The sequence below is a fragment of the Caloenas nicobarica genome, chromosome 10 (assembly GCF_036013445.1).
Source record: "Caloenas nicobarica isolate bCalNic1 chromosome 10, bCalNic1.hap1, whole genome shotgun sequence".
NCBI lineage: Eukaryota > Metazoa > Chordata > Aves > Columbiformes > Columbidae > Caloenas > Caloenas nicobarica.
This window is the reverse complement of record NC_088254.1, coordinates 6,165,304-6,179,041: the sequence shown is the minus strand read 5'-3', so window position 1 is coordinate 6,179,041 and position 13,738 is coordinate 6,165,304. Positions and strand designations below refer to the sequence as shown.

General features: G+C 36.9%; 1 protein-coding gene across 3 annotated transcripts in view; it reads right to left on the bottom strand.

Annotated features, from left to right (window-relative positions):
• VPS13C (vacuolar protein sorting 13 homolog C) overlaps nt 1-13,738 on the bottom strand; it is a 93,957-nt gene that overhangs the window by 49,777 nt on the left and 30,442 nt on the right. For all 3 annotated transcript variants that reach the window (XM_065641993.1, XM_065641992.1, XM_065641994.1), the window contains 14 exons: nt 12,825-12,964; nt 12,079-12,232; nt 11,582-11,658; nt 11,354-11,413; nt 9,528-9,681; nt 7,413-7,529; nt 6,009-6,112; nt 5,532-5,699; nt 4,451-4,755; nt 3,987-4,134; nt 3,155-3,263; nt 2,582-2,715; nt 1,467-1,623; nt 664-743 (listed from right to left, as the gene is read on the bottom strand). In XM_065641993.1, coding sequence (XP_065498065.1) covers nt 664-743; nt 1,467-1,623; nt 2,582-2,715; nt 3,155-3,263; nt 3,987-4,134; nt 4,451-4,755; nt 5,532-5,699; nt 6,009-6,112; nt 7,413-7,529; nt 9,528-9,681; nt 11,354-11,413; nt 11,582-11,658; nt 12,079-12,232; nt 12,825-12,964 — 1,907 coding nt within the window. The remainder of the gene's footprint in view (nt 1-663; nt 744-1,466; nt 1,624-2,581; nt 2,716-3,154; nt 3,264-3,986; nt 4,135-4,450; nt 4,756-5,531; nt 5,700-6,008; nt 6,113-7,412; nt 7,530-9,527; nt 9,682-11,353; nt 11,414-11,581; nt 11,659-12,078; nt 12,233-12,824; nt 12,965-13,738) is intronic.

Here is a 13,738-nt window from a genome sequence, read left to right as displayed (position 1 = left end):
CAACCAGAACAGGTACTCGCAATGTTCTGCTCAGTGACCTTTTATTGCACATGTTTTGAGAAAGTTCAATTGGCCAGTTATAAAATTTGCTCTTACCTAGGATCTATTTAAACTGGATCAATTTATGCTTAGTACTTTCTCAGAACAAATAAACTTGGTTTTCTCTATAAAAATGCAACTATAGATCAGAGTATGAGTAGCCCCCTGGCTCAGATTCCCAAGCATTTGTGCAGTTTTTGAAGGGCACTTTCATATTTTTTTTCAATAAAAGCTCAAGAACTCTAGCTAGCAACATATCACTCCTCAAATGCTAGTTTTACCACCCATAGAGAGTTACCTATCACTTATGTAGGCTAAGACTATCTCGCCTATTAAGTTTCATAAAGGTACTAATCTCTATCATTTACAGAGACAAAGACATACAAACATTTGGCCTCACCGGTGACTTCGGAAATTCTATTGACTTATGAAGCAAGCACTATATGGAAGTAATGGAAGTGAAATGGAACGGTAAGTTGAAAAACAAATATTTGGGAGAAGACTTAGATAAGTTTTGGATACAAATCCTACAGGTTTTTAAGTATTCAAAATAAATCTAACATAGGCTAAGTTTGGAAGCCTTATTTTACTCCCCATATAATCTTATTTAAGAAGCATTGAAACCTTAATGTATTCCATTTTCAGAAGATGTTCATCTGTCTCACTTGAAGAATTAACAATGCAAAGAGGTTCTCCTTTTGAGTCTGCAAATAAAGAAATAAAACTATAAAGTATTTCCGCTCACAAGCTTTACTCCGCCTGTGGAATACCTCCATGCTAATTCTCAATTATTAATTATCTACTATTCTTGCTGAAACCGTGGAGGTAAAAATCTATTTTCACTGAGAAACTGCAGATTAAGCATTACCTTGTGAAATGCTGTATTCTATTTTTTTTTAATTAAACTAGTCAAAATCAACTTATCTTCCTGAAAGAAGGTTCAAAATTTGAAAGTTATTTGCATTCCTATAATTAGTTTTGCATTCCCATCTTTAGGTTTTCATATTTAAAACTATACTTATCTACTTTGAATAAATGCCTCAGTTATTACTTGACTATCACTTTGGATTGCCACCTGATCCATCAAGGAAGCACACTGGATTTCCAGGGCTGCCAGAACAGGTCATAAAGTACAGATTCATAAGTTCACCAAAATAGTCTGAAAGGATCGTTCCTACTCAAAGTAAGCAACTACCTCAAATTAACTCAAGATAACTCTAGCAACAGGAGAAAATTGGTGTGCGGTAAAACAGATTAATTGAATCGAAATTACACAGGACAGCGTCATTAAATGAACTTGGCATGTAAACTGCCCTTTTCCTTCTACCCCCACCAATTATGATTATTTTTCACCATGCTATCCTCTTGCTGCCCAAGCCAATTACACACACTGTACTGGCTGAATACCGCTTTTCTAGAAGACTTACCCTTTATTTCAGTGCATCTCATCATAATTTTTTTCAGATATGCTGTTGCAGTCAATTCATGATTCCTTATTTTCGTTTCAGTCCCAAGCTGTTGCACAGTTAGAATATGTAATGGATGCCGCTCCTTCCGAACCTGCCTCATCAAGGTTATTACAACCTTGAATATGGAAAGAGAAATAAGTTCACTATTTCACAATTTCAGTAAAGCTGTCCAGATATTATGGCATGCAGTTATAACTGAGCATTATCTCCTCAGCTAAGCTTCAAAGCAGTATTAATCTAGACATTTAGCCTTTTTACAGAGAGAAGCTATACTCCCAGTTTGTTAAAGATATCCCTTTCAAATGCCCTTAAAATGAATTTGTCTGATACGATTTCATGTCACTCTCATAGAATGTGTTACCCTTCTGGCTGGGGATAGGAGGAAGTTTTAGTCTTTGAATGCAACTTTCACTCAGCAATAGAGTAGTATTTGGTTTTAAGGAGGTTTTTTTCTGTCTAAAAAATAGGACCCAGAATTTGTATTGGACAGAAACATCTACACCAATTTAGTGAAACAAAAATTACATAAAAAACCAAACACAACCACAAAACCAAAACCAACCCACATTTAAGTATCACAGACATCTTCAGAGAAAATACATGCTTGGATGATTCTTACACATAGGTATCTTTGTAAATTCATAGTTTGTGCATTTTCCCAGTACTTCACTACAACCTAACCTTCAGACTTCATATCTCTAAGGGAAAAATACTAGTTCGAGCTTAACTATTACAGCTGGTTTGTCACCAAGAAAATCATATGAAGCAGCCTGAAGGATTAAGGCTGGGTGAGTGCAGAACAATTAAAAGTAGTCTGATTTTCTCTATTAGGTGCATTGTGTATATTAACTATTCTGTAAATACAATCTCGCATAATGAAGAAAAATAAAACAGCTAAAGAAAGAGGTGAAGAATCTGGGTCCTCGTTGTTGTTTGGGTTTTTTTTGGTTTCTTTCTGTTGGTATGCACCCTCTTCCTTAAATAGTTAAAATGGACTTTATAGCCCACTAATTCTAAGAAAAAGGCTTGAGTACTGGATTCAGTAATGATATATTTTACAAACAGATACATACCTCTTTGATTTCAAAATTAAGCAGCATATTGATTACATCTTCATTTAACATTCTTTTTCTCTTTTCAGACAGCATTACTTCTTTAACACTCGTATCCCATCTCAAAACCGATTTCTCCATTTCTTTGCTTTTACCTGAAACATTCAATAAATTGGTTAACTTTTGAAACTACCACCATTTGTTTAGCTCAAGAAACATACCCAATTCTTTTATTCATTTAGATGGCTTACAGTCACCCAAAATAAGCTAGAAACATTTCCACAAGCAGAGCCGCTAACTTCAGAGTAGGCTAAGGAAACAGAAACATGTTCTGGCAACGAGATGACCCTGACATCTCAATACCTTGCTAGTTTTGTGACATTTTAACTAACACAATTACCAGATTTTGTCTTATAATGTTTCCACTTTGTTCAAGTAATGAAATATGAACACTGTCCTTGCAAAATTAAAAAGAGGAGTTTATCACTTACACATCATATTCTCAGATCTAAGCTTGCTTTCCAGATAACAAATGCTTTTTATTATTCCTGAAAGCTAACACATTTAATATTCATGACAAATTCCATCTCTGACCTTCATTTTGCAGTACTGATTGTGCACAAGTTTGTTGTTCTTCTGCTTCACCAAGGTTTTCTGTCAACAATTTGAGACAGACATTCAAATCCTCTTGACTTAACACAACCTAAAAAATGGCAGATCACAGTTCACATTCTTAAACTTATCACTGGGTAGTAAAGCAGAACACTGTTTCCTGGCAAGAAGAGTGCTTATTTACAGGTATTTTGTCAGCAGTAACACAAGGAAATTATTTTAACAGCTTATTGTTAAAGGACTAGGAGATTAAAGGAGGTTATAACTTCTAAGGCTTTAATTACCACACCTATGCTTTTAATACTTCCCTGTAAATGATATGCTAGTTGATGATATTTTAATTCCAGTTTCATCCAAGATGTACCTGGTATTTTCTTTCATATTATATAAATTGTCACAAAATCCAACTATCCTGAGATCACTCAAGGGAGAAAGGAAGTGATGAAACAGGAGTTACTAAAACAAATATTTGCATAAATTTAAATTCCTCTCAAGGTATCATTTCCAAAAAAAAAAAGCACTGAAAAGAGACTCAGAAAATTGGTGACAAAATCACTTCATTTAAGCTGGTCCTGTCTTATGGCAGGGAATAAACAAGACTCCTTCTCTTTCAGTTTAATAAATGTACACAGCAATTCAGGTATTTTACGTGACACTTTCTAACTTGCACATTCACACAGGTAGGTTAGACCCTGTTGACATCCTTGAAACTCACTCTACAGCTGCTCAAAATTTGCAGCTCATTGCACCTTTACGTCCAGAAATAACAAAGGTTAGTCTTACACTATTATCACAAGCTTTTCACAAGACTTACATTCATTGCATCCAGATATCCTGTGATCTCCAGTACTGGTAATTTGTGAAACCAAGCTGCAGATAGATTCCGTTTCACAGACAGGCTGAAATTAATAGGGTGGAGTATCTGAACGTCTGGATGCGACAAACCCGTCTCCATAGTGGCCCTTAAAACAAAGAGGGGGGGGGGGGGGAAAAAAACCAACACGCCACACATGGTGGGGAAGTTAGAAGTTAAGTCCTATGTTACATTTTCAAGCATCTTAAAACCCCAAATGCAATACCTCTTCAGGCTTAAACGGCTTCCTGAGCAGAACAGTATCTTATTTTACTACTGATTTACTTGCCCTTAAGAAGTTAGTATGTTGACACCAAATATTTGACACTGTCCCCACCCAGGGTTTCCAAGCAAGTAGATTAATATCCTATAGAGTATTAATATTACCACTTAGCTAAGGCATTACTTAATAAAGTGTACTTTACCTAGAAAGTTTCAGCTTTGTCAGCTGTACATCCATTTTCTCAATGACTGGAGGGAGTGAACTGCCTTCTGGAGGCACTAAGCTAAACTGGTTCTGAACCTTAATCAAGCCAAGATCTATTATTACAGCGCTGAGGGAAACTGAGGACTGAGGAATAACTATAACTGGTGCTTTCAAGTCTATGTCCATTGCAAGTCGAAAACTCCTTTCAGCCAGGTCTTTTACGCTGGTAGCCGCCTTTTCCGCAGCTTGGACCGTAGCAGCACTCAGTGCCTCCTTAGCTGTCTGGAAGTTGTTCAAAAAGGTCTAGAACAAGCAGATGAAGAAAACGAAGAAATGTCTGTAAACAGTTTTTTTAATCTAAATGACTCTCATTTTACAACATCCACCACAACAAACACCAACCAACAATCACACTGCCTGCTCTGTTAAATTTTCCCCAGGGAAAGAAAACTGAGTCCCTTCTGTCATTACCTCTATTATAGGGTCAAAAACATACTACCCAGACAATCCACTCATTTCAAACTTGTCCCTACTTTTTCCTTCTTCATTAGCTACCTCATTCGCTTTTGGGGACACATTTTTAGACCCGTTCTTTGCCCCCTGTGAATACTAATTCCTATGAAAGTCAGTACTGAAGAACACGAAGTCCACTAGTGCTTTCTTGAAAAAGCCAACATTAGGATACGTGGCAAAGATACAAATATTTGCAGTGATTGATTTTGCAGTTCTCATACCATCTAACCTTGCAGAAAGTTCTGCCTCTAATTTTAGCTCAGACATGTTCGCAAAGAACTGAGGGTGGAGAGGGCAGAGAACACAAAACCCCCAAAATACCTTGACAGCACCAAGCTGTTCTGTATTTCCAAGGCAGAGGGTGGGAAGTGACCCATTTGCATTGTGTTAATTTTTTGGAATTCTAACCAGTTAAAGCTTACTTAAGGTTTTTTAATACTACACATGAAAACTGAAGTGTATACCTTCTCTTTCAGAAACTTAATTTGCCACTTCTACTGAGGACACAAACAAGGAAGACTAATTAGAGAATGCCGCAGAAACATACGAAGGAAAGAAAGACTTACCAGAAGAGACATGAGAAATTTGTGAAGGTACACTATTTGAATACAGCCCACTTTCAAAGATACAGTAGCATCCACTTTCGACATGTCAGTGTAAGCTTCTCCCTCTGTAGCATACGGATCTAGTATCAGATTGAAACTGAAAACTTCATCTCCTACTATAGATACAGCCTAGAAAGAGAAAAACAGTACCTACCAGCCATCAGCAGCTTCTAAAAAAGTACATAACAAAGAACTAAATATATCATCAGCCTACCAGATGCACAAGTTAGATACGATTTTTTTTAAAAAAATCTTTTTGGACATCCATTCTTCTAATATAAAAAGTATGCTTTACCACATATCTTATTTGAAAAGAGGTATTCATGACAAATCAAATATTTTTAAAAGAGTGGGATAAGAATATCTATTACATTTTACATTTACACACACAAAACTAACCAAGAATCAAATAAAAATTTAAATCTTGTAGTTGAGTACTTTTTTATGAAGGGTCCTTGAATCAACATCTGTCACAACTATGTCTTTAAGTCGGGCAAAGAAGACAGTGTGACTTGGCTGAAGCAGAAGAGATGAGTCAAGACCTGTACAGTAAAAAGAGAAACAGTTGTAGTGCTAACAGAAGTAACACTCATTTTCAGGGTGGGGACACATGACACCGGTAGGGGAGGTGAGAAAAGTTACGTAAATTATACAATGCAACAAACAATTTTTAATAGCTTGCTAGATTGAACGAAAGTTTCAAACCACCAACAATAAATACCTAAACACACTTGATTGTCTCCTCTGTTTCCAAATGAAATAAGTCAGTTACCACATCCCTTGCTGAAGGGACTGTAAATAAAAGAGCTCCATTTGATCTAATGCATTCTGGTCTCCCTGTATCCAAATCAGAATAATTACAAATATTTCCCCAACTACCATAGCTTCTCCAAAATCAAAAAAGTATTTTAAGTTCCGGAAGTAGAGACTTCTTGCACTTTATCAATCAGACACAAAAAATAAGTATATTGTCTAGAGCTCAAATCCAAGTCCATACACTATGCTGTCTGTTATACTACAGCTTTGAACAACACAAAATAGAAAAATTTCTAATACAGAGGCTGTTTCAATATCAAGCACCTCTGGAAAGAAATGAGCTACTATTCAGAGAAAAACAGTCAATCAATAATCTGTCTCTTAATAGCCAAGCTACTCAGTTTACTGAGATTTTCTATCAAAAAAGGTATTTCTATACTGTATTGAAATACAACACTTGTGTACAAAACCTTGTGTGAACACATCATATGATTGAGATGGGCACAAGCATGAGACTTAATGAACTATACTATATATTCTTGTTACACATCATTAAATATTCATAATAAGAGAGTTTCTTGGCATCTAATAGGATGGCAGCTACAGCCAAACTTGTAATTTAAACTTCCACCTTCTCTATCTCACACAGAACTATTGATAGCCCTTCTAAGGGGTAAAAAAGAATCAAGTAAACACAACCAAAGCAAGAAACCCAAACAAACCCTAAGAGTTCAAAAGCAAAGAAAGAAGTGAAGTTTCTTTTATCCTACATAATTCAAGAACACCAGAAAAACATCCAAAGCTTAGTACAACATGAAATGCCACTCATAATCCAGCTCCTTAAAAACATAAACCTAATTACCTGAAGAATAATATATCATGCTTTTCTAGCCGAAGGCCAAATTGTTTTGGCAGACTAGAAGACTGACTCGTCAACACAATACCACAAGCCATGTTTGCACAGAGAACAATAAAAAAAGGTCAAGCAGTGAACATTTACACCTTAAATATCTTTTAGTCCAATTATTAGGAGTTGCTTTGAAGCAAAACTACTAGATCGGTTACTAGTAACAAAGAATTTAATACCTTGTATCTTGATATCTGCAATGTTCTTCTTCTCATCACAAATATTTAAACAGAATGCATCCAGCTTGGCAAAAAGCTTCAAGTCAAAGACATCCTTATCCTTGGAAGGTCTAGCCACTAGAAATGAGAGAGGGGGGATTTTCAAGGTACATATGATTAATATTTTCACTTAAACTCCTGAGAGTATTGAGGATTGTTTTGGTCTAGGGGCTTTTCTGGCATTCAGATGACAGGTTTGTTTCCTATAGGTTCTTTTACCATGTCCTGGTTTTGTTAAAAACAAGTTTCTCTTTTAGTGAATTTCCCAGTCAGCTGAAGTTTTCTTACTAACTGCAGTTTTCCTGAAAGTTAGGTACATGTTTTGGTAGACATAGCAATGGAATGCAAGGTCATTGATAATGATGCATCCTGCGAGATGTGCAAGCAGGAGGTGAACTGAAAATTGACCAACTAAAGTATTCCATCCCATTCACATCATACTTCATATAAAAGTGTGAGATCATGAGGATCTCGTCCCTTTTCCTTATGGCCGACATTGGGAGAGGACCTTGTGAGTTGTCCCTGTGAACTGAGGCCTAGTGACAGACTGAATCCAGTTCGGTTGGCTGCAGAGTCCAGTCCAGGATTTCGGGTGCCGGCCCTACATCTGCCGGAGCAGCTGCCGGGACTTTCAAGATTGGTTCTGTATATTTTGTATTATTTTCTCTATTTTTATTAGTAGCATTAGTAAAACATTTTTAATTTTTCCAACTCTCTTCTCTCTGTCCTCCTTTCCCTCCCAATCGCCTGTCCTTAGTGGGAAGGGGGGAGAGGGAGGGGCTAAAAGGGGAAGAGCGGGGGAGAGAGGGTTAACAATAAATCTGCCATGGTTTTATTGTCACCCAACAATCAAACCACGACATACCACCACTATCACGATTAAGTCTGTTACATCCCATCTTAGAGCAACAAGTCTTCCTCTGAAGCTAACTCTACTGGTGAGAGTAAAACATGTCAGCATTTGCTTGTAATTCTATGTCTGATACTATTCCCATCTAGTGATGAGTCTCTACTGGAACAATTTCACTGTTTTTGAAATGAAAGGTAATTGCTAGCTTAAGGGAAGATAAATTGCTCAGTATATTTACCTTTAACATTGTCAATAACTCAATAGGTTCACAGTAGTGTTTTTTTTCAGGTTATCTAATATTTCCTATTCCAAGATCCTAACATAGGAAGTTTTCTTTCAAACTTCAAGCTTGTAAAAAAAACAGCGAACCTTGGAAGCCTATTTCAAACAGGCAACACCAAGGTTTTAAGAGAGTAAGTGTTAACACTGGTGACGATAAGATGAAGCCACACACGAGTGTCACACACTGTCTATGGGGAAAAACCAGAAGCCACTGGACCTCACTGATGGTCTGCACCATCATTAACCATGAGTAGCAAAGTGTTAATCCAAGAGCTCAAATGTGCTTTGTTAAACTGTACACAGCAGCAGCTTCTTTTTCAGCCTGCAGATTCAAACCCAGACCATTTAAAATTACAAGTGATTCTGAACATTCTTGACTAGACACCTCATTTCCTGCTCACCTGATGCTCGAGTTTTGCACTTAATATCAACGACAGTGGAGCTGTTCCCTTCTCAGCATATTTTGACATGAATTAATTTTTTGTTTCAGTGCTACAGGAACAGCAAGGTTTTCATTAGGCTAGCGAAGGACTTGACTGCTTTGAAACTATATTTAAATCACCTAGATCAATAACATACTATAACCAAAGTACTATTTGTCTCCTTTATTTCACCATGAACACAAAGATCAGGCTGCTGTTCGAGCACTCTACACTCACAGAAATCTCATTCAAATTCAAGTCTATTGGTGAAATAGCTGTGAAACACAAGAATAGAAAGCTCACCTGACGACACCATTTATTATCAAAACCATTGTGGTTTTTGAGGTTTTTTGTTTGGTTAGTTGACTTTTTGTTTGTTTTTAATCAGTCCTCCAGCCTGGTGAGCCAGTCATGTAAACTTTGACCATCACCCCACACTAATCAGGTTTCTCTGGACTTGGTCCTTTTGCCAACATGCAAGACATCCTTTCAGAAGCATCATTTTGACAAACACAACTGTACCTTTCTGCAATCTAGTGTCGTCATCTTGTTTTTCAGTTTTAGTTGCTGTGTCTCCACTACTTCGATTGCCTAATGGACTAACAGCTGTTAGAAAGCTGATAGCAGACATAAGGGCCTCTGTATGCAGTAGAAGGTTCAGTGATGAAAAAGCTACCTGTTAAAAACATGAAACACCATATGACAAAAAAGTAACTCACAAATATAAGAGTTGGACTGAGGTGCAACAGCACCCAATGGAATATAACAATTTCTTAGAAACAGAAAACCTGCATGTATTGCAAGCAACGGATGATAAAGGAAAAAAGCTTTCCATAAAGCAGAAAAGTAGTTTTTATTTTCTAAGCTTACCAACAAAAACCCAACAGCTGTAACTGTTAACCTATAACCTCCTCAGTACAAAAGTCAAGTGATACAAAATTAATTTAGAAGCATTAAATAAGTGAAAAACTCATTGTGGAAAACTGCATTAAGTGGAAAACTTAATTACACGACTGAGAAAGATACACCTGAAATCAGGTAGTCTAACCTAAACCAGGATTCAGTCTTCTGAAGCAACACGCTCTTTCAAACAGACTCCTCAGATGCTCCTGCAGTAACACAGTGTTACATGAATGGATGAGGGGCAGGTGGCTGCCATGTAGGTATTTAGCATAAAGGTATTCCTCAACAAATCAATTAAGGGAGTTCAAAAGGTGAATAAGTGCCTGCCATGTGGTTTAGTAAAAGTTAACCACTTGAATGGGCTTGAAATTGGAAACAGAGTTCAAATGCAATTCTTCACAGAAGTCCCATGGAAGAGTTGCAAGGCAACACCTGATGACGTATAGAAAGTTGAGTTCTCTTAACATCAGCACTACTCCATGGCGTGAAGTCAGTGAACTCACTATGTACATCCACCTCAGTAGCACAGGAGCAGAACTGTCATCCACTCCTGCGGCTTCAGGAACCTTTTCTTGGCAAAAAGACTCCAGTAATAACTAGACTTCCCTGATGAAATCTATAGATACTCTAAAACCTATTAGGCAGCAAGTGAAATATTTGTCTTCACACCAAAAAATGCCAAACAAAATAATACCATTAAGTTATAAAGGAGGGAAGCTCCTATCACAGAAAACTGACAGCCCTTTGTAATTTATTTCCAGAATTCCTCAAGATGCTGTTTTTCCTCAGATTGAAGTCTCTGGCTCAAAAATAACACCATTAGTACAACAGTCAGAATTTAAGAAGTTAGGCACTGGCTGTCTAAAAACATCTCCCTGTATTGCAATAGTTTTTAAGTGATCAAATTCTCATTCTAGAGTCTATGTCCTATGGAGAGGAAAATGCAGTATCACAAGAAGCGCCCAAGTCATATTTCAGAGTGAAAAATTAGAACATGCTCCCATCTGCCCTCCCCCTGCCCCCCCAAAAAATCACTCATAAATGGACTTAGACTTTGTAATAAATTTAGCCAGAGTGCTGATCATGTGGCACTCACAACACAAACAGATCGTCAGGAAAGGGAATGACTTCTAGACCCCACTACGTTGTCCCATACTGGGCACTTGAACTTCATGATCTCATACGCATGAGAAGATAGATTCTTATTTTATTTTGAATTTTATCCACATGAGCTAGCTAGACAGTTTTTCATCATAGCTAAGAAACAGACTAACACACTGTGCTTATATTGTTTAAAGATTTTCCAGTCCATTTTAACTCTTTAAACCTCCCTGCAGCAAGGCCAGGTGTGGAAGAAACAGGAAAGCCAAAAAACCCTTATTGACTCCTCCCTTCTATGCCAGGAAACCAAACCAAAATAAGCAGTAATATCCACAAGCACTCACTTTTATCATCTGTTCAGTGTTGTCGAAAATTGTCCGAAAGTGTGGCCCACTTCTGTCAGCCTGAAAATAACGATTCACATGAAGGTTAATATTAATTGCAACCAGTCACTGTGCTCTTCAGAAGATACACGACAATCCACTAGCTCTGAATAGCAGGTTTAAGAATTTATAATGCTTTATAACATATAAAAGTGCTTTAAAAATAATTTTTTAAAGCTTTATGTATACCTTGAGGTATTCCACCTTCAGAAGGTCTAAGCCAGGTTTATCTGAGGAACTAATTAGATGAATAGGTGCCTTTTTACCTGTAACATACCACATGAAATACAGAAGAATTAGGGTCATCTTTGTGGTTTTGGAGAACCAAAGAATTTGTGCTTTGAAGATAGGGATGAACCGTCAACACTCTTAAAATACATTGCACCGGCAAATATGGATCATTGCTTTCATTCCTTAAGTCCAAAATTGCATTTCTGTACCCTTTCTTCATCCAAACACTAAGCACTAAGACATCTATTTATCTAATAAGCATTATGGTGGGAGTCCAGAGCTTATCAACTGTACCAATGGGACAGGCACTGCCAATGGACAGTTGCATATCAAGTATTTTAACTGGAAAACTAGAAGAACATTTGGATTTCAGCGAGCACAAGAGCGCCACATTTCAGACTGCTACAGACATATATGCACACGTACTAGTACACTTCTGTCCCATTGCTTATTACCTCCAATTCCATAGTAATCCAAGCTTATTTTCTTTAAATAAGACACAGCTGCTAAATTATAGGTTCTGATAGTAGCTTCTGTCCCAAGATGCATTACATCAAATACAAGCACCATTTCCTCAGTTTTCTTCTGCCTGGTGAGTTCTACTAAAACCTGGATGAGCAAGAAATACAGAGTTATGCCATCTTTTACCATGTAGCATTCTCGCCATTCAAACCAACAATGATATAAAGAGCAAAAGTAATTCCTTGCCTGCCTTACTGGAAGTATTATTCTTATTACAGAGTTAAAGTGTAAAAACAGAAAAAAAAGTGACTGTTTGGTGACGAGACATAAGTATTACTGAAATATTCTGGGATTTGCTCTTGGCAAGTGACCTGCCTGGGTATTTACTTCGTACTTCTAGTAAAAACTTACCACCCCCCACGCCCCAAATTATGACTCTGTACTATTATTCTGTACAAAAAATAGTCCAATAAGGGGCTGTTTTGCTGATTTTTTTTTTAAATACATACACACAGATCAAGTATGTATGTGTGTTCTATTTATATACATACCATAGATAAAAAATAACTCATACACATACCATATATCAATAACTCATACATTAAAATATGTATGCATATACATGTCTAGTGGATGCTTTTGCGTCCACTAAATCTGCAGAATACTGGTAATAAAATATTGGGGGTTTTTTTCAGTATTCTTTATGTAGAAGGCAAAAAACAGAATTCAAGATACATACCTCTTTAACTTCAAACTTCAACTGAAGATCTGTCAGCTCCTCTTTAACAGGCTCCTTATTCCTCATTTCTTCTCTTTTAATTAGTGACCCATCAGCTGGTCCAGAATTTCCCTCAAAATCAAAATCATCTTCTTCAGAGTCTACAGAAGAGAATCAACTTCTTCCTTAGCAAACTTCTTCCAGAAACAGGACTAAACATCTCACCCTCTCCTTCCCATTCCAGTGGGATTTTAAACTGTATGAGCAGTTTAAACCTAATCTGACAAAGTATACCTTTTAGATCTATACTGCTTTCTTACCCACTGGATGAGAAGTGAAGAAAATTCAAGCCCTATTAAGAAAAGCACTAGAGTTTAGCTATATCATTACACTTTCAAGAACACATATAAGGAAAACCAGTTACAAAGTAAGCTCCAGAAACAAGTTTCCCAGGTTCCAGTATAGCAAAGTTCTTCTCTAGATCAACCGTGGAAGTAAATGCTCAAATCTACAGTGTCAATACAGTAATTTGCCATTTGTTATTCTAGTTGTGCCTTTTCAGAAAAAGGAGAGCTTTGCTAATGCAGAACACTCCAGACAGTAGAGGTGATGTTTGTAACAGTATATTTTTGCCACACGTTGGCTGCTTAAATGCAAGCGTATCCATCTTTTAGGCATGTTACTCACCATTCTCATGTGCCCACCCCAAAGTATGCACCCTGATGCGGCAGCAGTAGCAGATGTGTATTTAGCTAAATTTGTTTTAGATTTAAGTCAATTCTGAAATAACTGGTTTCTCAATACCCTATGCTAAAAAGGTGTCTCATGACATCTGAATAATTAAATGGGTTTCCTAATGACAAACTAATACAGTTATTAATAGATCACTTATATTTGAAGAAGTTGCTTATGTATAATACTGATTAATCCCAAAA